General features: G+C 38.8%; 1 protein-coding gene across 1 annotated transcript in view; it reads left to right on the forward strand.

Moving 5' to 3' along the window:
* The first annotated feature begins 4,400 nt into the window (after positions 1-4,400).
* The window catches only part of LOC119734845 (serine/threonine-protein phosphatase PP1-beta-like), a 30,201-nt gene continuing 10,381 nt past the window's right edge, over positions 4,401-24,220 (forward strand). Inside the window, 4 exon segments of the mRNA XM_038208426.1 lie at positions 4,401-5,014; positions 8,456-8,540; positions 8,543-8,660; positions 21,030-21,137. Of these exon segments, the coding sequence (XP_038064354.1) occupies positions 4,949-5,014; positions 8,456-8,540; positions 8,543-8,660; positions 21,030-21,137 (377 nt within the window). The 5' untranslated portion in view covers positions 4,401-4,948.

Raw genomic sequence — 24,220 nt, forward strand, 5'->3', positions numbered from 1 at the left:
TAATAAATATCACCCATTTTGCCAGCTTCCATTGGTCGATACCGAGACCCATGCCGAGTGACACTAATGAATATGCTAAATATGCGCTTCTCCATTGTGTTGCCGGGCCGAAATCGGTCAACCATAGCGCCTACAGCGCTATAGGATCTTTGCTGAAAACCGTGCAAGTGGGTTTGGTCGGCAAAAAATCCTAGTCGAAATTTTCCTTGGAGATGGTTCAAGGTGTTACACTAGCATTTGCAACAACAGATTAAGCTGAAATTTGGAATATACTTAGATGATGTAAGTGTTCAACTACTTGTGAAATAACAACTTTCGTAAATTCCTAGAAATTGATATAAAAACATAGATTTTGGGACGTTTTCGAACAATTTCTTCCCAACTTGAAGGTCAGCTTTACCAGTAACCAGTATGGAGGTTTCGGCATCGATGATGGTGATGTATTTCACTGACATGAAGTTTAGAATTTCTTCTACCTTTACAATTAACATTTCAATCATACTGAGCATATTTTTTGAAAAACACAAGTTCAAAAGGCTATGTTTTTTTGGGTTCATGAATTTCACTGTTCTGTTACTCGGTATTTAATCGGAACAGCTTTCCTTAACAACCGGCACGCTTTGGCGTTTGCAACCACACGGCTGATTATGTGCAGTGTTCTAAACAGTGGCAATTGTTATATATGAATCTATCAATATTAATGTCTTGTTTACATATCTGTTCGTGATTTTGTTTCAGCTGTGTATATTTTGCATTGTTAGATTAACCCAGTTGCTGCATTTTTGTTTCAATAGGTATCAAGTGAAGTTTTGTAATTTTCCAGCTATATATACATTTTCTAGATATATATTTTATTACACATGTATGAGCTAAATTTGGTACGCAACTTTTGACTAATTCAGCATTTTCAGTCACCGAACTTTGTAAAAGTTAAGGATCCTAGTAAGATTAAGGATTTTAGTATGCAAATAATATTGTTCCACTTTAGATCCACTTTAGGTCCACTTCTGATGCTGGGCGTAAAAATTGCTTAACCTTGCTCATGCAGTATATAAAGCACATATTTTCATTAGAGCTGGACTTTTTAATTTTTAATTGTTATTCAAATCTTTGTTAATGATGCAGCTGATAAGGCGAATTGTAAATACCTCAAATATGTCGATGACTTAACATTCGCCGAAAATAGGAACGTTTCTCTCAGTTGTTTGATTCAAAATGACTTAGATGAATTGGTTGAATGGTCAAACATTAATCATGTTAAACTCAATCCCTCAAAGTGTCAGGCTCTACAAGTGTGTTTCAAGAAAAACCCTCCTTTGGTTTGTGATCTTACAATTGAAGGTGAACCTTTGACTCTTGTCCATGAAGCCAAAATTCTTGGCCTCTGGCTTCACAATGACCTAAAATGGAACTCGCATATTTATCACACCCTTAAAAAAGCTAACATGAAGTTATTCATGTTGAGGACCCTGAAGAAGTTTGGTTTTTCCTCAAAAGAACTGTGTATTGTATACAAAGGCCATGTCAGACCAATTCTTGAATATGCCAATGTTGTATGGCACTCGGGTATTACTAAAAAACAATCTGACGACATTGAGCAAATCCAAAAGAGGGTTTGTAGAATAGTTCAAGGTAACAATTACACCTCATACCCAGAATCACTGGCAGCATGTGAACTAGACTCTCTGGCTGATAGGAGAAGAGATCAGCACTGTGTGAATTTTGCCCTAGGCTTGGTACATAACATCCGTACAGATTCAATTATGCCTCCTATCAGACAGGAGAGTCATGGGAGAACCCTTCGTAATAGCCATAATTTTTCATCCTTGTCAACTCGAACCAGTCGCTTTCATCCCCATCCCCTTTTTTACTAGAATTTTAAACAATTAAGCCAGATGGAATTTACCTGTTGGGGAGGGGGGGAGTGATGGTATTTAACTTAATCATGTCTGTGTCTTCGGTTTGTATGAGTTTTGTGAATGAGTATTTCTTTACTCTTTTATTAATTAAATAATTAATTAATTAATTTTTTTGTTACAGTTTTTTAATGTACATCTACTCTCAATTTATATGTTAAAGTTTTAATTGTTATGATCACATGCAATTTGACCTTTGGGTCACGATTTGTGGTTTTTAATAAAATAATAATAATATAATAAATTAATTATGAACATGATACAATGAAGATGCGTGCAGACCTAAATGCTGATTTGCGTGTGGGGCAGTTTGTGTATACCAAGTGGCTTTTTGCAATTTGTACTTTATTAGGCTGAGAACAAAATTGATGTCAGTGATAGCAAGGCAATTGTTGAGTACTGTGTTATGTATCATTACTGTTTTCCAGTACCTAATGGTGTTGCTGCATACACCATCCTAATAAACCTCTAGACAGTATTGGTAGTTGTTTCATTTTTACAGTACAAGTATTACCATGTCTGTTGAGAGTTTTAAAAGGAATTTGTGGTTGTGCAAAGAGTGCAGTGTAATTCCAGTCAAGTTCATGAAGGCGAAATCCGATAAATGTGAGAGCACTCTTGATGTACACAGGGTGTCCGAGGGAATCGTTGAGTCAAACTGGTTTGATTTTATGTCTCAATTTTATTTCTCAATATTTGGAAATATCTTTAAAGTAAGGCAAAAAAAAATATCGGTCTCTGGTCAGACCGAAGTTTCGGAATTGATGCGGCGACGCGTTTTTTTTTTCAATTGTACATACAAGGTAGGTACTATTTTGCTTTTTTGTGTCCTCATTATGCATTGGTGTCCTCCAACATTTGCCTTGGTGCCCTTTATGATTTGCCTTGGTGCAGTTTCCCCATTCCTTGGTGCTCCTTGGTGCAAAAATTTGAGAAGGTGTGGCAATAGAGGGCGCTGTTGTAGCTTCCGTGTTAATTTGAAGAAAAAAAAAAGGTTGATGCGCATGATTAAAATCGACACGCGCGCTGACCAGAGACCGAGTATTTTTTTTTGGCCTAATAATGATTTAAAAGTGCTATATAAGAAATCATTATTATTATTATTGTATTTATTATTAAAATTATTATAAAGTTCATTTGAAAACAGCAAATTAAAAAAAATACAATATTAATAGTGAAAATCTCATAATATCTTGAAATTAAGGTTTCATTTGAAGGTCCCATAATACTCATACATTGTACCAGGTTATTGTTTGGAATCCCAAGGGCAAAGTCTTATGTAGTCAAATTTAATGCGGGTTTCAATTTTTTCAAAATGATAAGTCTTATCATAATTTCGCATTGTTACTGGTAGCAAAAGTAGCTTTTTTGGCTTCATTCCAAACGTTTGGCAGGTTTTCTGCAACTTTTGGAATTAGGACTTCTGTGGATGGAGAACGCTTTGTCAATTGATGACGATGATGATCTGTCCCTGATGAATTCATAAGTTATTTTAAGGCCAGTTAGGATTGTTATTTATTTTAATATTCGCAAAACTTTTGGTCATTCATGAATCCACCACTGACTGGTATTTTTTTTTCAGGTCTAAATTGGACTTTGTCTTGAACATTTATAATTAACACTAAACATGGAACAACCACAAATAAAAACAGCCCATCACATCACCTTCGAATAATTAATAATATTTGGAAGAAACTTTAAATATTGGTTTTAAAATGAAGATCATGTAAAATATCCCCCCCCCCTAATCAGCCCCCCTCCTCATTGAGCCTAGTCTGAGTATCACCTGTGGATTTAGTCTGAGTATCACCCGTTATCCACAGAGCAAGACTCCTGTATAACGTCTGATATGTCTAGACATGCAGATGTATGCAAGCCGCGTGCCAGCCAATCGGAGTCGACTTACTAAATCATGACATCATTTCATTCCTAAATCAGGACTAAATGGTTTGATTGGTCAATTTGAACAGCCGGGCGCATTATCGGGTAATTAACATGATACAGAGCTCGTGACGCAGGTTTTTTTAATCCATTGTCTATGACGCGCAACGGGTGAATGACCAAAGACCCGATATATAAAAAGCGCCCGCTGATTGGTCAAAATTTAGGGGGTCAAGAGGCAGGGTCTTGCCTAATTAATCAGCGAATCTGCTCACATATCATAGACCCATGGTGAATGCATATGGGTCTATTACATTGAGCCCCCCCCCCCCCCCCCCCCCCCCCCAAAAAGAAAACACCCAACAAACAAAATGGATGTAAAGAATGTTTAGTTGTGGTTTTTTAGTTGTGATATTGTACTAAATATTCCCCGAATTCTTTCCGACTTTGGCACCGAATTTCCCCTCCCGGCCCCGCCCCCTCCCGGCCTCCTCTTTCGACGCGCGCCATCTGCCGTGCCGCGGCCGGACGGAAAGGGGCGGGGACCAATGAAAATGTTATGCCAATGCATGTCGGTCAGTACAGTGTGGCGATATGGCGCTCCGTACATACTGCACTGCATGCAGTACATATGTACGTAGACCATCGAAAAGGTGGCTACCGTAGAAACGGCTGCGAGCTACACCTAAAATATGTGCACGAATTTCGTCTTTTTTGGAGTACGTGTGCACAGCAAAAGTCAACTGTCTACGAGACTAAACCTGCAGGGATTCTTTGTGGTTGGAATGACTAGCTGTCGTTCGTGGCTTAGGTGGATTTGAGGTCGTTCTTTTTGGTTGCTACGGTCGGCTGGCTGTGTCGTCTGCTGCGCTGGCGGCCATCGTGTTCGTATGTCATACAAACCGTACACAACCTAACGCAACCGGCCGTGGAGTTGGTGTTTATCTTTCACACTGATCAGTACTGAATTGCAACTGCAAGTTTATTTATGAGGAGGACGACAACAATGTGTCAAGAATTAGGCCCACTAGGGAGCAAGATTTGTTTTCTTCAAGAAACTTAATCCTCTCAATTTCAGCGGCCTACATTTTCAATAGAATTTATCGTCTGACACTGTTCTGTCAAATTTGCAATTGCAGTCAACAAGAACAATGCATAAATCTGACCTGAATTTAGACCGAGTTATAGAACAGCTACTGCAAACCACAGGGAAGCAGGTAAGACGTGTGTTTTGCAATTGCAGTCCCTTTTTTTTTCCTTTTTGTTCTATTAACATGATTAAATAGTTTTTAATAAACTTTATTTTCCTTCAGATATTTTGGAAAAAATGTTGCAACCTGACGCAAACCTACGCTACGGCAGTGACTGTCAATATGTTGAGGCTTGGCCAGTGACATCCTGAAGACCTTGACAAAGTGCATCTTACGAAATCAGTAACGCACTTTTGCCATGTAGGCCTAACCTCAATCCTCCAAATCTTCCACTTCGGCAAAGAGGATTTTGAAGGATTTAGAGCGGTTAGGGACGTGGCATCAATAACAACGCCATGCGTAACTGTGTAATGAAAACCTTCGACGTGTTCAAATTTTCTACATGAATATCATTTGTCCTAGTACGATTCTTACACGTGAAGAATACAGTGAATATTCCTATCGTAACAGTTGGCATTCCAAATAAATTTGGGATTTTTTGGAGGGAGAATTATGGAGGAGGGTCCGAACGTTTGCAACTTTTCATGATCACGCTGGTACCCTGAAATGGTACGCTGGTAGCTGTACGCTCAAAATGATAGAAGTCTGCCGAGTACCCGTTAGGGGAAAAGTTCCGTACTCGATCGTCAATTTATCTGCTGCCAAACATATTAATTGTCACCTCACCTTGTCATTTGAACCAAGAGAAATCCAGGAAGCTGTGTAAAGGTGAAAAAATTTACTCAAAATGTGTTTTTAGAGCACATTTTGGATGCATACGTCGTGCAGATCTAACTTGAAGCAGCCGGTCAAAACTGATTGTAGTGGCTAAAAGACAGCGGTACGTTATACGCATGACATCAACAACCATGACGTCGCATGAGCCTGCCAATGATAGTGCAATACGTCGTTATGAATATTTATTTTCTCATGAATATTTAGTTTATTTCAATGGATACTTCAAATACGTCCAAAGATTGATTATTGCAACAGCGATCGTGCGCGGCCTAGCGGTTAAGAGTCTCGTGTATCAAGCAAGCGTCAGAGGTTCGAATCTCGATGAAGTAACTGACTGATTAATAAACAGAAATTAAGGAAAGGAGAGGGTGATAGTAGAGGAGGGAAAGTGGAGGAATAACCATAAAAGATGTAACTTTTGGCGCTAGAAAATTAATTGAAAAAAGTGGCGATCGAGTACGGAACTTTTTCCCCTGTTAAGTGTTAGCTCTGTAGAACACTGAAGAACGCATGCGCGCATAGGATTAGACGGTTCACCCGAACAATCGATGGCTGTTCCATGTCGTATCGGAATCAATGTGACGATCTAGGTTATTGACGACACATTCACAGATTTAGATGTGATCATGTACAAGTTTATGCGTCTATCAAATGTTCCCCCCCCCCCAAAAAAAAATATGGAACCCAATGTGGCAAAATGATGTCAAGCCCCCCCCCCCCCCCCCCACCACAATCCACTTCTCGAATGTTTTACTGCCACCCAAAAAATCTCCAGAAAAAATGGCTTACTCACCCCCACCCCCCCCCCCCCACTCCACCCCTCCTAAGGGCCTATTATGTAAACCCATGAACAATTTCTGAATATGCCACTAGTGACCCAATCAGCTAACGGGTACCATTGCTTTTAATTTATAATATTAAAGGAGAAGGGTTTTTTTCTGAAAAAAAAGTGCCCAAAACTGTGCAATTCTAATTTCATACACAAAAAAATTAGCAACTCAGCTATAAATTAAATAATTTTATTGTTAATTAACCCTAACCGACTTGCATCCTTCAAAATCCTCTTTTCCAAAGTGCAGGAATTTGGAGGATTGAGGTTACATGGCAAAAGTGCATTACTGATTTCGTAGGATGAACTTTGTCAAGGTCTTGGGCCGGACCTTGTGTTGTTTTTGCTCAGCCATGCATAAATATAGGCCTGGATTATGCTTGAAATCCTCCGTACTGCTCCAGGATGTCACTGGCCAAGCCTCAACATAATTATTGACAGTCACTGCCGCAGGATTTTGCAGGATTCAGGCAGTGGTCACCCCTCCACGGACCATACTCAAGAAATAATGGAGGAATTTGCAGGATTGAGGCTATATGCTATTTTTCCATGAGGCCAATTGGAGGATTTTGCAGGATTGAGGCTACAAAAAGGCCTAGGGGGTTAAGGTTTTAATGTTTGTACAAATCTGTGTAATTTGTTTAAGTTTTGTTGGAAAGAGTACAGAAATTGCAAACATTCTGTCCAGCTTTCAGGCGAAACAAGAAACAGTTTACAGTCTTCCTTCCGTTAGACACAGGGCCCCAAACTGCTGTCATAATATTCATGTCGTGGCTGTTCCATGATGCACGCACTTGATTAATCTCAAGGGTCTATCTAATGGTTGTCTGGGGATGAGTGAAGGATTTTGTTTAATATACGAATGGTGCTAGACTGATGGTGATTTCTCAGTGGGGGCTATTAATATTAAGTCGAGCAGGTGATGGTACAGCGTTGTGCATGTAGATCTTTTGGCCTGTTCTTCCCCTGACTACATGTGACGGAATCCTGGGCTCACAATATATTTGCTTCCGTCATTGGCAGTTGTGCGTTAACAAGCCCCACTGCGGGTAGCCAAGGCTATGTGTGTCATTAAGAGAGCATACACCCATTTCCTCACTAATAACTTTTCTGATTGTAATGTGTTTCACTGAGAGCCGTCAATTAAGATGTCAGGATGATTGTGGATGTGATCCAGAATGATGATAATGATATTTTTTCATTGTTGGTTGACGATAATTTTGTCATTTTTAAAAGAGCCAAGAAAAAAAATACCTGAATTTTCATTCAAAATTTTCACTGTATTTAAATAAAATTTATTTCCTTTTTTTTTTGGTGTAAGATTGTCAGCAGTGCAGTCTTGCCGCGTAGTGCAGCAGACCCGAATAAACAGCACAGCAAATGCAGAATAAGGAATGCATGCAAAAAGAACTACAAATTAAGAATATTAATTATTAATCGACCATTACCCCCTCCCTACCAGTATGTTTACTGGAGATAAAAAAAAATTATAGAAAAAAAATAGAAATTATCAAACTATCCCACCCTATTTTTTTCACTATAATAGAAAATCCAACATTTTGTTTTCTGCGTTTAAATTCATTGATTAATTAGTCACCGCTAATAAATGGAATCATTTTATGTTGTTTTTATTTATTTGATAAATTTGGGTTTTTTTGGTCATGCATTTTTTTTGTATTATTTTTGAGCGGAGAGTAGCAGTGGGGTTCATTTCAAAAGTTTTTGCATTTCTTGCCTAACACTTTATTTGCTTTTATTTTTTTTTATTTATTAATTTTTTTAATCAGTGCTTATCCTTATATTTGACCTGATTTTCTTTACCGAGGCCCTTTACATGTATTACAGTTTCAAAAATACACACACTCGCACTCATCACGGACTCTTTTTCTTTCATCGGTCAGGTCCAACTTCCAGAGAACCAAATCCGACAGCTATGCCAGCTGTCAAGGGAGAAGTTCCTGGAGGAGCCCATGTTGCTGGAACTGGAAGCCCCGTCAACATTGTAGGGGACATTCACGGCCAGTTTATGGACCTGATCCGGCATTTTGAAACGCTAGGATACCCCCCTGAGAGTAACTACCTGTTCCTGGGTGACTACGTTGACAGGTTAGTGTGTGAACAGATAAAACAAAATCGGGTTTTGTGCAAAAGTAAATTGGGGGGGGGGGGGGCTAAACGTCCTTACTCGCAACTTAGAAGCTGAATTGCGAAGGACGCGGCTACAATGAAGTCGAGCCAAAGGCATGTAAAGGCGTCTTAGGCTGCCGCATACGACCCATGTCTGACCGCGGAGCACAGCCAGAGATCGAAAGTGTTCATTTTTGCAGAGGGAGGAAACCGGAGAGCCCAGAGAAAAACCGTCTAACTCACATATGGCCCGAGCTGGGAATCGAACCCCGGCCACAGTGGTGAGAGGCGAGCACTTTACGCACTAACCACCAATGCCACCCTAAAGCAATGCTAATTTACAGAAGTGCGACTTTGTCACTTGACAATGTCGCGTGGTTTCAAACATTGAAATATACACAAGTCACTGACCGTGTTTACATTCACGTGACAAACTCATGCGACTTACCGCACGATTTAAAAAAAAATCAAATTCAAAGTGATGTTATCACGCCGCTCATAACGTCACGTCACATATTTTCACTGGATACTGTGCCTGAACTGACTGGTTGTAAAAGATGGACGATCGATTTTTTTTTTTCTGAATATGAGTCACGATGAGATTTAAAGCAGCTTGTCAAATTGCTGCTTGCTCACTTGAAACTTTCCCGAAACTGTTTCCCCATTTTCGAGCAGCTCTATGGTTAGGGTATGAAAGTCGCCCAGTTATGATCTTTTACAGTATCACGTTCTCATCCATGACCACCTTGAAGAAAATGAGGCATATGTGTATGAGGTAGCCATGTTTGTGAATGTCAAAAAAAAAGGCCACATTAGTAATATGACATTTTCTTTGTGAGCTTATTTCAAAAATCGCAAAACAAACTGCGTATTTGTGGACACACGTGCACTTGCAACACTGCTGCGCAACAGAGTCATGTCATGAACATTGTACAAAAATGTTCTCCAATTGCCTGTTGGGAGGCCTATACAACCTGTATCTTACATAAGTGGGATACATTTACATGCACATGTAGCATCCTTGGCCTGCTGTCTTAAGCCCATGCATTAATTATCTTGCTGCAGTACACCACTTTGCATAATTAATGAACGGAAACAGATCTCGTTAGATGCTTGTTAATGCATTGTTAGTTTGGCATTTTAATTTAAATGCCTGCGTGTGTAGGAATCAATTGACAGAATAAAAATAAGATTTTTTTTTTTTTTAAATACATGTACAAGTTGTAGGAACCCTAATGGTTTCAAATTTGTCTCTGTTTCATATGTTAGTTATTTTGTGTGGAGTTCATTGCTTTTATTGGTAATGAAGGATTTTTGCAAGATTAAGAAATTAATCCTGATGGTTTGAGAATTTAAGCCATGCCTGCATTACAGTCCTGCTTGACCTCTATTTTACATGCAAACATTTCATAATAAACGTCACTACTTTTATTGCATTTGCATAGTTTATATTTAACGACCATGCATAAGGCCTCTTTACATGATGTGTAGTGTAATGCAGATGTGAAGCGAATTTGTAGAAAAAAGCTGCATAATTTGCCTTGGGTTGAATTGTGTTCAACTTTTGCTTGCGAATTAGTCGCATGAAAATTCGACATGCCTTCACAAATTAACGTTTGTGTGCATATTTTCGCTGAGTAGAACCAACCTTTGCACTGCATTGAGCAAATTTCATCTACAAAATAACAGGCAGGTTAACAATATTACATGTAGATTTCAAAGTTCGAAATTCAAAGAAAATGTACAGTAATGCTGTGGTCGAACTTGAAGCACCCCCCCCCCCTTCCAAATCAGAGAAGCTCTAAAGCGATGTACGTATAATTGCTGAATTTGTAAATTAACATTACTGTGTAAAGGCTGATGCATACTCAGCGAGATAGCAAAGACACGGACACGAATTTGTGAAGTCATGGCAAGTATTTGTGCAGCGAATTGGCCGAAGTTGAACACATTTAAACTTTTGGCAAATTTCGCAGCAAGTGCTTCTCAATCTGAACATCAAATTCATTTCACGTACATATGGCATTAAAGTACATGTATGAATCAATCCTAATGGAAGCTGACAACATTTTGAAATAATATTAATCATATTCAACCATAGACATTGTACATGTATGTACGATGTTACTTTTTGAAGGAGAAATTATTTTGATTGTGAACAGTACATGTCATAGTGTAAAGCTAAAGGTATTTGAAGAAGTATAGCGGGTAGAACTGAGACATTTTCAGGTCAGGCGTTTACAATATCCGACTGTAGAGTCAATCAATTTCCCACTGTCTGTGCTCCCTTGCAATGACCACGGAGCAGCACAGCTGCTGCCCAGAGGCTTTCGCTGGTTAAACAAAGTACCACGCTATACGGGCCGGCAATCAAGGCTCCGCAGGAATGGAAAGTGTATTCGTAACCTAGTTCATGTTGTAAATGGGTCCGAATTGAATGAATTGGTTCTCCATTGATATAGTGTGCGGCCGTCAAGCGATTGGCAAACGAGCCTCTGGATTGCCTTCTCATTAACATAATGTTCAAGAAATGTACATGTATTTTTTTCACCCATTTTTTTTATATACCGGGTACCTAATATCATTGGATTAAAGCTATGCCCTTCCAAATTGCTGTAGATTAGTGTCACTTGGCATCACTGTTTTTTGCTGTAAAGCATTGCAACATGGTGAAGGGGATTTCCATTTTCTAGAAATTGACAAGAAACACTCTTGCACAAATGTCAAATACTCTATGTACATGTACTGGTACGTTATACATGTACATGTACGTATATTTTCTTCATTGAACATGTCATACCTTTGTGAAAGATTTGAAGTAATTTAAGGCAGACGTTTGAAAAGTGTCTGCTTCACTCCAGTAGTATAAATAAACATTTTCCCTTACACTAAAAATTTGAGGTCGTCAGATTTAAACCGGTAATGTCTTTGTGTGGGCATCAGGTGCCTTCGGCATTACGTTCAATTCACACCAAATGGTCTCCTCCAGCTCTCAATTAAAAGTGATATGGGTACTTGAGTTTGTTTCTGCATTGAATAGGGGACGTTGAACAATAGTATACAAATAATGAATGTTAATATGCATGCGATGGTGAGAATATTTTCATGAGTTGAAAGATTTAATGTTCCATTCAACGAGGCGAAGCCGAGTTGAATGGAACATTCCATCTTTTGACAAATGAAAATATTCTCACCATTGCACGAATGCAAAACATTCATTATTTGTTTTATATCACATCCAAGTAGATCTTTGTCATTCAATTGGAGGATGAAACTTTAAGAACAAACAAAAGTCACAAAATTGTATCATATCCACCTTGTTCAAGGCAAACAAAGGTTTAAAAGTCAAATCATTGACAATAATGAAAATTAACGTTGTAAGTTCTTCAAACAATGCAAAAAACTAAAACATCAAGGCAACTGCATCAACTTCAAAGGCAAGTTTTGTACTGCTATAACGCATATTATGGGCTAAATAGTGCAAAGATTGTACAGGGCCGGGCCGCTGCGCATCTTAGCGTGCGCGCGGCATGCAATGCACGGTGAATGGAACCAAAAATGTACGGTTATGACGTAGACGCGCAATGGTTCGATTAATTAATGTCGCGTGATCTACAATCCTCCAATCAAATGACAAAGATTTACTTGGGTGTTATATAAAAGGACAATAGGGTCCCCAATTCCCGGGAGGTCCCTAATTTTGATTTGTGTACAAAACATATGGGAGGTCTTCCTAAAAAGTTAAAGTACAACCAAAAGAGGGACAATAGGGGGTCCTCGATTGCAGGCAAATATACTGCTACGTGTACATGTTGGAGTTTAGCATTGAAATATTAACATTACATGTCAAAAAATATTGTCAAGTATTTTGAAACTTTCTCTTTGTTAGGGAGGGGTCTTTAGATTTTCCATTTATACAATTATTGAAGAAAAATAATAAAAATTTTGTTTATCTTTCTACTGCTCTAGTCCTGACTCGTATGTGTTTTTCCTGACCATTTTTCAGGTAATTTATCTATTTATTTTAAATTGATCCTTACATAGTCCTTTTGTTTAAATATACATTCTACTGTTATTTTTCCCTTTTAGATGATTGGCGAATTCTCTCGAAACAGAGGGATTTTTTTTTTAAATACTGCAGCATAGAGCATTTAGGGCGACAGTCAAACAGTGTACATGGTGTGTGTGTGTGCATGTTCTTCTAAATTCTCACAAAAGCAATTTGTTTTTCTAGATATTAATTGTCGCACACGATCAAAAATAATTTCCATTCCCAAGTTTTCCAATTACAGAATCGCCCCGCTGTGTTTATTCCTCCAAGGTAACACAGAGAATGTCTGGAATTTCCCAACGTGCAAGTCCAACAGTCCTCTTCTTAATAGCAGGGGTCTGTCTTGTGTTAACGCCCAGTATTCCTGGATTCATTGATTGGACTACCTGGTGGGTGTGCGTGTCTGATGGGCTGCTGCACTGGACTTGCCAAAGTCTCTTGTGCTTACTACTTGTAAAATTTGATCATAACATGCACTGTGCTAGCCCCATGATCTGAGCTAGTTTCACAGTGATAAATTGAAGTGTTAAAGCTACAGTCCATCATTTGCAGCTATCTAAAAAGTAACTGACGTAATTATTGTTGAAAAACATACTTGGTCGAAAGACATGAAAGGGAACTAAGCTCCCTGTGAAATTATTCTTTCTGGCATGCTGTCATTTTGAAGAATCAACGAAAGAAGGCCTTTCCAACGGTGGACATTTCTGTTAGTAGTTTGTTTTCTTTATTCGGCGAAGTGCGCGCAAGCGTTGACACGACGCACACGTGCGCGTGGTTGCTATAATTCGTCGGTTCAGTGCACAACATGGCGTAGCTGCAATCGGCTCAGTGAGAACGTGTCTCTGACGCTGAATTCAGGCCCAATCCAAAACATGATTCAGCAACTTTTGATTTGACATCGAGATCCTAGAATGTTGATTTTCTCGAAATATACAGCTGAAGCTGAGCTGAAACTTCATCAGGTTAGTTGTTCAGCACCCTTCTTTAGATTTTGAGTACTTTTGTTGCTTCAAACGAACAAAATGCACAAATTACAAATGATGGACTGTACCTTTAAGCATAATTTGCAAGAAAAAAAACTGTATGTGGTCAGCACATTTAATCTCTACCAGCAACTGCATGAAATGTACAAGGTACAGTAAGTGATGAAGGCCCCTGAACATCAAACAGGTGCGAATGCACAATAGGTTCTAGCCATCTTGCATGAAAGTCTTGCATGAAATCTACCAAAATGATCCCTGCCAGAGCTTAAAAATGTGATACCGATTGCACATATGGAACACCATACCTTAGATTTAGAGATTTATAGCTTTGTGATAAATACCATGAGACTATAACATTACTGCACATATTTTGCCTCCATTTACAACATGTGCAGACTTTTCATAAACATCTTTCCGAATTGTTACAAACTTTTTGTGAAGTATTGAATTTATTTTGTTTGCTTTTCTTGAAAATTAAAGTTAGGTACATGTACATGTAGTTACATTTTATGGGAAACTTAGGGGGCTTATTTTGGTCAATTTTCAGGGAGAGAAATATGCAAAATAGACTTGCATGCGCATCGATTGACACAAAATCGGTGTGCAGAAAACCCGGCAAGAGTGTACATGCATTTTATGACGACGGTATGGCTTTTGGTCAATTAATTCGAGCATGCCCATCGATAGAAACAAAATCTGTGTTACGAAAACCGTCGGCAAGAGTGTATTTTATGATGACGGCACTTTGTCAATTAGTCAATTATATTTGGTCAATTTTGGGGGGCAGACACACACAGACAGACAGACCAACCACCAAGTGACATGTAGAAGCCCCTGCCAGAGCTTCAATGTTTTGGACCCCAGTCTTTATTTCACTATTATTTATTTGTTTATCTTTTTCATTTTTTTAAGTTGATCAAAGAAATTGACTGGAGCTGGGTTTGAACCTGTGACCTCCAGGAAACCGCCAACTAGGGCTAGATAGCTAAGTTGGTAGAGCACCAGAACGGCAATTCGGAATTCGCAGGTTCAATTCATGCTCCAGTCAATTTCTTCGTTCAATTTTTAAAAAAAAAAACTGTTTAATTTGTTTTGAGTGAATGTCAATGTTAAATATTAATTTGATCTCATATTCGGCTTACCCTTTAGACTCCTTTGATGTTCTGATCCCTTAAATTTGTATGTGATGCGTAAAGATCTTTTGCTTTTTGTAGAACATAATTACAAACATACACTTGCGCTTGATTGATATTCCACTGAGCCAAGACATATTGATTTAGTTTCCAAAGAGGAAATTTACGGATCAACTCTTTGGTGCTGATGCAATCATGCAAGCTTTCCATTAGTCATGCACCTCACGCCTTGCGTTTTCAACCGATTTGGACATCAAGCCTGAGAAAATGTTATCAAAATCCAGACTTTGTCTTCGAGTCCTCAAACCTTGGGTCGAGTTTGAGTCTAAGTCCAGAGTCATTTAGGTCGAGCTTGAGTATTGAGTCGCGAATGCCGAGTCTGAGTGAGTTGTTAGTCCCGAGTCTTTTAGGTCGAGTCCAAGTTTGAGTAATGAGTCATGAAAGCCGAGTCTGAGTCTATGTCCCGAGTCATTTAGGTCAAGTCTGAGTTTGAGTATTGAGTCACGAATGCCGAGTCTGAGTGAGTTGTTAGTCCCGAGTCATTTAGGTCGAGTCCGAGTTTGAGTAATGAGTCTTGAAAGCCGAGTCTGAGTCTACATGTATGTCCTGAGTCATTTAGGTCGAGTCCGAGTTTGAGGTCGAGTCACAAGTCACGAGCCGCTAAAATGTATGGATATCAAACCTGACACAAATAACTCATTGATCAGTGGACTGGTAAAATATAGGGAATGTAGAGAATGGTATAGTAGCCGCTTGGGGCATATTGATTTGCAGTGCTTGTGCAACTAAGGAATAAGGTGCATGTTACAATTAAATCAATGAAATAGCTGTTATTAATTAATGTTAATATGCAAACAAAATTGAAAAATTCCACATTTTTCAATTTTAATAGGAACATACGGTATTTGTCATTTTGCCATTGGGGTTGAGTTTGAGCCACTCCATCCAGTCCGAATCCCAAGTCTGAATATGTAATGTCGAGTCTGAGTCATTGTTAATTGTGGCTCGAGTCCGAGTCTGAGTTGCTAAAAATGTGACTCAAGTCGGATTTGATTTGCATCAGGAATCAAAATCTTATAGGCCTAATATTAGTGTCTGTTTGGCTTACATGTACCGTAGGTCCCATTTTTGAAAAACGTATGGGAAAATTTGTGAACACCTTTTAAAAAAAAAAAATTATTTGTATTAGTTGTTTTTTTTGGTGTCACGCCAAATGTAGAACACATGCTGGATAATTCCTCAGTCCTCTACTTCACAAGGAATTTTTTTTTTTAAAGTGTTTTCAGGGTTCTGACTTGTTAATAAATAAAATATCCTCCCATTCATGTAAAATCTCCTCCACTGGGCATATCTGAGCCTGATACATGTACCATATTAATATCCTTGGTCCTACTGTAAGATATTAATATAAACGGCAGGGTGCAGACAAGCCATGCATGAAGTTATTTCATATTGGGCTTAATGATCCCAACATGTGGCCTTAATTTGTCACACATGTACAAACGAGCATCTGCAGTGGTACAAATGGTCTGTGGATGAGGGAGGATCCTCTTATTATGCATGTATGTATGGAACACTGTTGTGTAGTTGATACCTGATTTAATACTTGTTCGCACTGTTAAATATCAGAGGTCACAGGTTCAAACCCCGCTCTGTTTCTTTCAACTTCGAAAAACAGATTTATTAGTATAATGCACCTTTTCAGTTTCAATTTGTGATTTATTCAATAAGTTGTAATAAGAAGGCCATTTGGAGTGATCCTCGTTTGCTATTTCCCGGGTTTGCGGCATCGCTAATGTTGCTAGCATTGTAAATTTGAGCGCGTTCCCTGGCTGCATGTCATATTACGGGTAAAAGACACTGACAAATTTTGGATTCGCCAACATAGGGCTGGATAGCTCAGTTGGTAGAGCACCGGAACGGCAATCCGGAGGTTGTATGTTCAAACCCCGACCCGGTCAAATTTATTTTTCAACTGTGAGAGAAAAAAATATTATATTGCAAGTCAGATGCTCGATAGTATTATTTCTTTTCAACCAAAATACATAAGAGTAGGTTCTTTCATAATATTTTGGCAGTTTCATTTTCGAATGTTTACAAATGGTAAAAAATATGGTAGCTTAAAAAATATAAAAAAAATAAACCTTTGCAATACCGGCTTACAATTGCTGCCAATTGCCTTTGATTAATATTAATTTTTTTTATCAGTTTGTGAATTTCATTTTTGAACGAGGAGGCTCAACTCAAAAATTCTTTCTTTTTTTTTTCCTTTTTTTTTTGGCTTGCATATTTCAAGCTGCAAAGTCGGAAGGAATCATCTGTGATTAAAATTGCAGGTTGCCATGGTTACTATCATCCAAGTAGCCCTCATCATCTGCATGGCATGCTGAATCTGCAATCATGCACCAACCATCTTTAATTTGTCAAGTTTGACTAATTTTTTTTTTTGCTGAGATCCCCCCCCCCCCCTAATTGTATCCTTGAAATTCTAAATCCAAGTGATGGAGACTGCATTGAATTTAGCCAAACGCTTACAAAATAGCTGAGCCATGGACTTAAGTGTTAACGCTATTTGAGGTCCCAAAGGCATCCTTGAGATAGGCTGGTACCCTTCATGTGTCATTCATTATACATTCATTTATGGCATGTGGGGCCGCTGGGAGCCCTGCCAGTCTTTGAGGGTGGCCTGCACTTTAGATAGTACATGATGTATTTAATACTAATAGCTACTGGTACGGTAGATTAAACATTTTTTGGTGCACTTGTTTATGCACATGAGGCTTGGTGTGGAAACAACAGCCGTCACGTCACGGTGTCACCATAGAGGAAGTCTTGCTTACATTGTATAAATGGAAGGCGAAGGCATCACCTGTAGAAAGTGCAGTTGTACCTGTACTTCATAGAGAAAATTAATGGAATTATATTATAAATAAATGCACTGTACATACATGTACATCATACCGTTACATGTAACGTTCATTGTTGCAAGTGGTAAGCATCATGTTTTAGCGCAAAGTGTTATTCTGACATTCTCTGTAAATTTTTATACATGTTCCATTTTCAATTCAATTTCAAGTTCAATGACAGTTTGACTTTATTATCCGGGAAAACGTTAAAAATTACAAATGAATATTACACATAAAAACACAATACCAGTACTTCACTAAAAGAAAGATATAAAAATATATTATTAAAATTCATATTTTTATATCTTTGGCTTTACGGTAATTAATCTTTCGCTATTTGCGAGTTAGCCAAGCCCCTTAGACAATCTTGTATGGAATCTTGTAGGCCTAGGTTAAGTTTTGTTTGTCTCAGATTTTTGCGCGTTCCGCGTCCCGCGTCCATTTGCATCATGTACCAATTGGACAATATTTCACAATTCTACCGCGATAGGTCAATTATCAGCATCCAGACTCCAACCAGTCCTAAACAGTGTTTACCTCAGAAGCGCACATTTATTCCCTTTAATATTAAAAACGATCAGATGCTAACAAACATATTATAAAATATTAAAATTGAAATGAATCATTATGTAGGTTTTATTTTAATTCTGTATTTCCTGATTAGAAACATGAACAAATTTTGTGTCAAATTATTCACGCACTTGCACGTGTATGGGAAGACAGGTTGCCTACAACCAGTAAATCTTACAAATTGATTGCACGTTGTACAGACATCCATGCAGTAACCCCCTTTGGGAATGCACCACAATGTCAATTTGATCTCAAGAATCGGAGTTGAGGCAAATTATACATTGTACCTTGGCCTGATTGCATCTTGGCCCACAAATCAAGCTCAGCCATTATTTGCATACATGTAGGCCTAGTTTGAGAGAAAAAAAATGCAGCACGGATCGTCGTATTTTAATGATTGATTGCGACATTTGTCAGAACGGTTGATATTAAAAAAGGCCACCATCCAAATGAAAGCGCAAATATTCATTTTCAGTTTTCACGTCTCTTGAGAGCAATGTACATGTACATAGATGTGCGTAGTATTAAAAGTGTTTTACCTAAAGTAAACACATGAAGGGTCACCGAAGCACTCAATTGGCATTAGACACATATATGTACCGTACATGGACATTTTCGTAAAGCTTCCATGCAGTTTGAAATTTTTAATTAAAATGCGTGCGTCACTAAGATCAGGAAAGCTGGGCTACTTGTACAGACATGTACATGGATTATATGTGTTTGTATGCTGAAGGCTTCTCAGGTTGAGTCCCTATCCCCATACTGTGCAAACAAAGTTAATGAACAATTGGCGTTTTTTTAACAGGTTTTGCCACATCCTTGGTTGAAAAGTACATATTGATAAGATGTATTTTTTATTTTATTTTATTTTTTTTGAGTTGGAGAAATTATGTAAATATTAGTATTGGGTTGTGCCTCTTCCGTGGACGTTGTTTTATAAGCACTGTGTACTCAGTGCTGTCAAAAAGCTTTTGAGAAAAAAAATTCGAAAACTTATTAGAGGATTTGATCTCATGGCCTCTTACTTGACATCAATGCATACAAATATTTACATAGCCACCGTCAACCAAGATACATGTAACCAGTGTTGCTGTTGGCCTTTTCGACCAAAAGAAATCGCAGTAAAGGATTTTTGTGAAGCACACAGTGGGATGAGTTAATGTTCATTTCTGTGGGTAACAGCCATTGATCTCCGTTAGTAAGACTGGATAGGACACAGCACCCTCCATCTTGTGCACGTACACGTAGTCATCAGTGAGGGTTTGAAAGTTTGAAACGCGTTTGTCACACACATACCATGCAGCACGCGCACGTCACGCATGCGTGGTCGCAAACGTTAAACCTGCACTGTACTACCCAGCTGTTTGTGTCCGCGTTTTCTGAATCTTCACTGCGCGCAAGTATAGGCATGTCCTATCCAGTCTTACTAATGGAGATCAATGGGTACAGCACAGAAAAGATTGGCTGGAGTCTATGGGTTCCGTGCACAAGTACCCCCTCAGTGATCAGAAAGGGAGAGTTGGGGAAGACCACTGGGAGGGACATTCGTACGCATTGCTGACGGCGCCTGCCGCTCACGCAAACAAGCTATGACTTTGTGCACATTCAGAATAAATTGAGACGTGCGTACTTATACATACCGTGCGCGAACCAGCATGCGTACGCGGTGTGTCCCATCCACTGGGCGCTCGAAAGTGGTCCAAAAAGCGCCCTCTCTGTTCGTGCATGGAGCCATTGTAGTGGACTTTTTACAATCACAAACAGATGTATGTTATGAACATGTACATGTAACAGATGTATTCAATTTCATGGCCACCTGCAAGCCTTAAAGGGGCACTAGGTCCTAAAATCCCAAAAAAATTCCATGTTTTGGATTGTTTACTTATCCTATTTCAAACATCTGGTTGAAAGGAAACCAACCTAATGTCTTACCGTTCCCCAAAAAAGACGGGGAAAAAACGGTTGTTTACATCGGACACGACGGAGTACGAATACGTTTTTCCTGTCGTTCTCAGTCAGTGTACGATATGTGTGTCGGTTAGAATGTACGTACCCCTACAGTGCACACTAATCTCTATTGTACTGCTCGCGAACAGCGGTGACCAATCATCAATGCACGAAATGTGGTTTCTTACACGTCCGCAAAAGGCGAACACTTTACGGATGAAATCACAACTAGCACCCAAACAGCTCGACTTTTTGGGGTCGCAAAAGTGGACCCCGAAAGTCGTTCTCGCAGGCATAATACAGGAATAACACAAAAATGCCCAGCTTTTAAATGATAGTTGTGTGGATGTCTGTATCCTACTTCTAAATGTTCTTTCCGATTAACAACTTTTCATTCAAAGCGCGTTTTGTAGCCCAATTGGGCTGTTCCAGGACGCAGTGTCCCTTTAACTGATTGTGCATTAAGAATGATTAAAGGCTTCTTCCCAAGTTCCCATATCTTATAGAATTGTCATTTTCTTGTAGTTTCCCCCCTCCTTTTTTAATTTGTCTGTCTTAACCTAATTATCCAGCCAGCCGCTCCCCGGCATCACATGACAATAAATCAACAAAAACGGGTCCTTCACCATACGCTCCCACTTACTCGTAAATCGTAATGCCCTTGGGTTATTCATCTCAGCGATACGATCATTTACAAGCAAACCTGCCAATTTTTAATCATCTTGAAAATTCTCAATGTTTTTTTGTTTGTTCCACAGAGGCAAGCAATCGCTGGAGACGATCTGCCTAATGCTGGCATACAAATTGAAGTATCCCAGCAACTTCTTCCTCTTGCGTGGGAACCACGAATGTGCCAGCATAAACAGGTATGTGGTCGAGCAGGTTTATTAAAAAAAATGTGCCTGGGCGTTGGCGCTAAAGAATGCCTTGATTTTTATGACCAAGAATGTGTTGACGGGAGTGGGTAATTTTATGTTCTCACTGTGTATTTACATAAGGACAATTCCACGGTTACTCACGTTACATTTTTGATGTACTTTTGAGTTTCCTTGGGCTGTAATTACCTTACTGAAAAGGTTTAATAACTGTTATCCCCATGGTAGATAGAGTAGAACTAGACCTACCTAAGCACCAAAGATGACATCCAGAAAAATGTGTTATGTATGATAAACAAGATGCACAAATCGGTTACTCACGAAAATGTAACGTGAGTAACCGATTTTGTGCATCTTGTTTATCATACATGTACATAACACATTTTTCTGGATGTCATCTTTGGTGCTTAGGTAGGTCTAGGTCTACTCTATCTACCATGGGGATAACAGTTATTAAACCTTTTCAGTAAGGTAATTACAGCCCAAGGAAACTCAAAAGTACATCAAAAATGTAACGTGAGTAACTGTGGAATTGCCCATAAGGTGTTTCATGGTAATATGCGCCATCTTGTTCACGGGGCAAAAAAAAACCACGCGTTTCTAGACGCGGGCGCATTTTGGAATGACCACATCATGACTTGGAAGCGCCAAAGTTTTCCAATGACGATGCGTACACAGCAACGCGTGTAAAATTGCCCCGTCGGCAAGATGCCGCATATTACTGTGAAACACCTATTTATTGTCTGTTCAAATTTTTTTTCGTAATGCAGGGAACTATTTGTTTCAATCTGATGAATTTTTAATATTTTTTGGTATTACTTTGTAAATATTTTATTGACGCTTTACCTCTGTGCCATGCAGTTGTGTAGGATTTTAAATTCCAATAAATTGTATTTTTTATGGAAGTCTGTCGTCAAAGTACCTTCTGTTGTTATTCAAACATTAGAACTCTGTAAGTACGGGTAGAATACAAGGATATTTGTAAACAAGGAGATGAAAAGGTTTTTTTTTAGTAACCCAATAGGTTACCTGTGGGAATAAAAGCCAATATTTATTAACCCTAACAGAACTCAATCCATCAAACCCCAACGGCATGTTTTGTTGGAATCTGTCAGGATGGGTACAGTACCCCTAAATTGACAGTCTTTTACATTGGGTTGGCACACCTCCAGAATCAAAAGTCAGAAATATGTGTGTGCAGTTTCCCACATGGTGTTGGAATTTGCCGGGATGGGTATGGCTCCTACTAAATCATTCTAGGGAGTTAGGGTTACAAATACAGTTTTGTGCATTAGCTGCGCAGAAAAACAAAAATTATTTAATAGTTTAAACCTTTAAAAAATAAATTTAAAAATATAAGCAACTCGTCAAGGTAGTTGTCCTAATGGCAATCAAATTGCTATTGAAAAGCCTGTACTTAATCTCATTTCAGAAAGCAAGGCTTAATTTTGTCAGCTGTCTTGCAAAGAACAGACAGCCACGCACGATTCTTGCTCCATGACCTGACGCAGGCTAGAGAGCAAACCATTAGGCCACGCTCGGCCGCGTCTTTCACACTCAGTGTGTTTACGCACCCACTCAGCAGCGCCTGCTTGACCCGGTTGGGGTCACCTGAAGGCAACGAGGCCTGGATGACTAATTGGTCATCGCTGTAATGTGACATCTCGCGGAGTCACAGAGACTAATTAGTCACCATTGCAGTGTGGTGTCATGTGATCTCAACCCTTTGAATCAAGGTTGCTCTTGCAGAAATTAAAGGGAATATACAACATTTGCAAACATCGAAAAATAAAACTACCAAGTTTTTATGAAATACCTTAATAGGATGTTGGTAAATAACAGTCTAAAGCATCCTGTAAACTTATGGCACCTGGTGTGAAGTCATTTTCAAGAAAATGGTATTTTTGTAAAAATTTCCAGCAGTGGTCGGCCGACCACCGTTGGGAAACCTAACTATATTTCAACTACTGCTCCAAATTCACCATTAATTCAGTCCAATTTTGTTCGCTATTGGTTACATGTTCATGAACGGGTGCAGGCCAGCTAGACTGGTACCCTTACCTTACAATTTTCCGGCATCTGTAAATTGATCCATTTTATATTTAGTGGAGTCAGGGAACCAGACTACTTGAACAGTTTTGTTTTTCTTGGTTTTTCCAGCATTTTCGAACACAAAACTTCAAACATGTCAGTGTAACAATATTTGATCTATTATACTAACCCCTCAAATAGTTCATTTCTGAAACAAAAAGGCGGTATTATTTGCATTTATGATCCCAAAGTAACCTAGCGAATTGTTATCAAAAACTTAATTGGATTAAAGATTGTACTGTAGGCACTAAACACACGGTGAAATTATTCCATCTGGCTTTAATAATACTGTCATTCAAAGGCAATTTTTAAAAATAAAATCTGATTTCCAACGATCAGTCGATTGACTGATCGTTGGAAATAAAGAGTAATATTTAAAAAATCATGTTTCGTGATCAAAAGGTTGTGCATGGTTTTTCACATGATGCCATATGCCTTTAAAAAGAATGAATAAATAAATTTGCAGCTGAATTTTGTATTAGGTAAATTCAATTCGGGCGATTCACAATGCAGTGCGCCACCAAGTGTTTGCCACGGAGAGTTCGTTTTTTCAAGTTTACGGTCGACAAAACATGGCCCATTTGAACGAGTGTCAGTAGAAAACTTGAGCTAATTTGTTATAGATTGGGGCAAAGCGTTCTGCCGCCTTACAAAAAAAAATCCATATTGATAAAACGAAAAGATAAGGGCAAACAGATACTCGAATCATATGCTTACGAACTTTCTGGCTGGAAAACTAACGATTTTAAATGTCCCGCGCTGCGAATTTGTCGACCATCTCCCACACTGCACTGGGAAAAATGAACTCTCCTTGGCAAACTCTTGGTGGCGCACTGCATTGTGAATCGCCCGAATTTCACACACCATCTTTGAGATGCGTTCTATTGTCCTTCTACATGTCCTTCTTAAAAATAATAAATGCTTGTGCCTACATTTATTTAGCATATAAAAATGTCCTGTCTGTCACGTCACGTCTGTGACAA

This window comes from Patiria miniata, unplaced genomic scaffold, assembly GCF_015706575.1.
Source record: "Patiria miniata isolate m_02_andy unplaced genomic scaffold, ASM1570657v1 HiC_scaffold_28, whole genome shotgun sequence".
NCBI lineage: Eukaryota > Metazoa > Echinodermata > Asteroidea > Valvatida > Asterinidae > Patiria > Patiria miniata.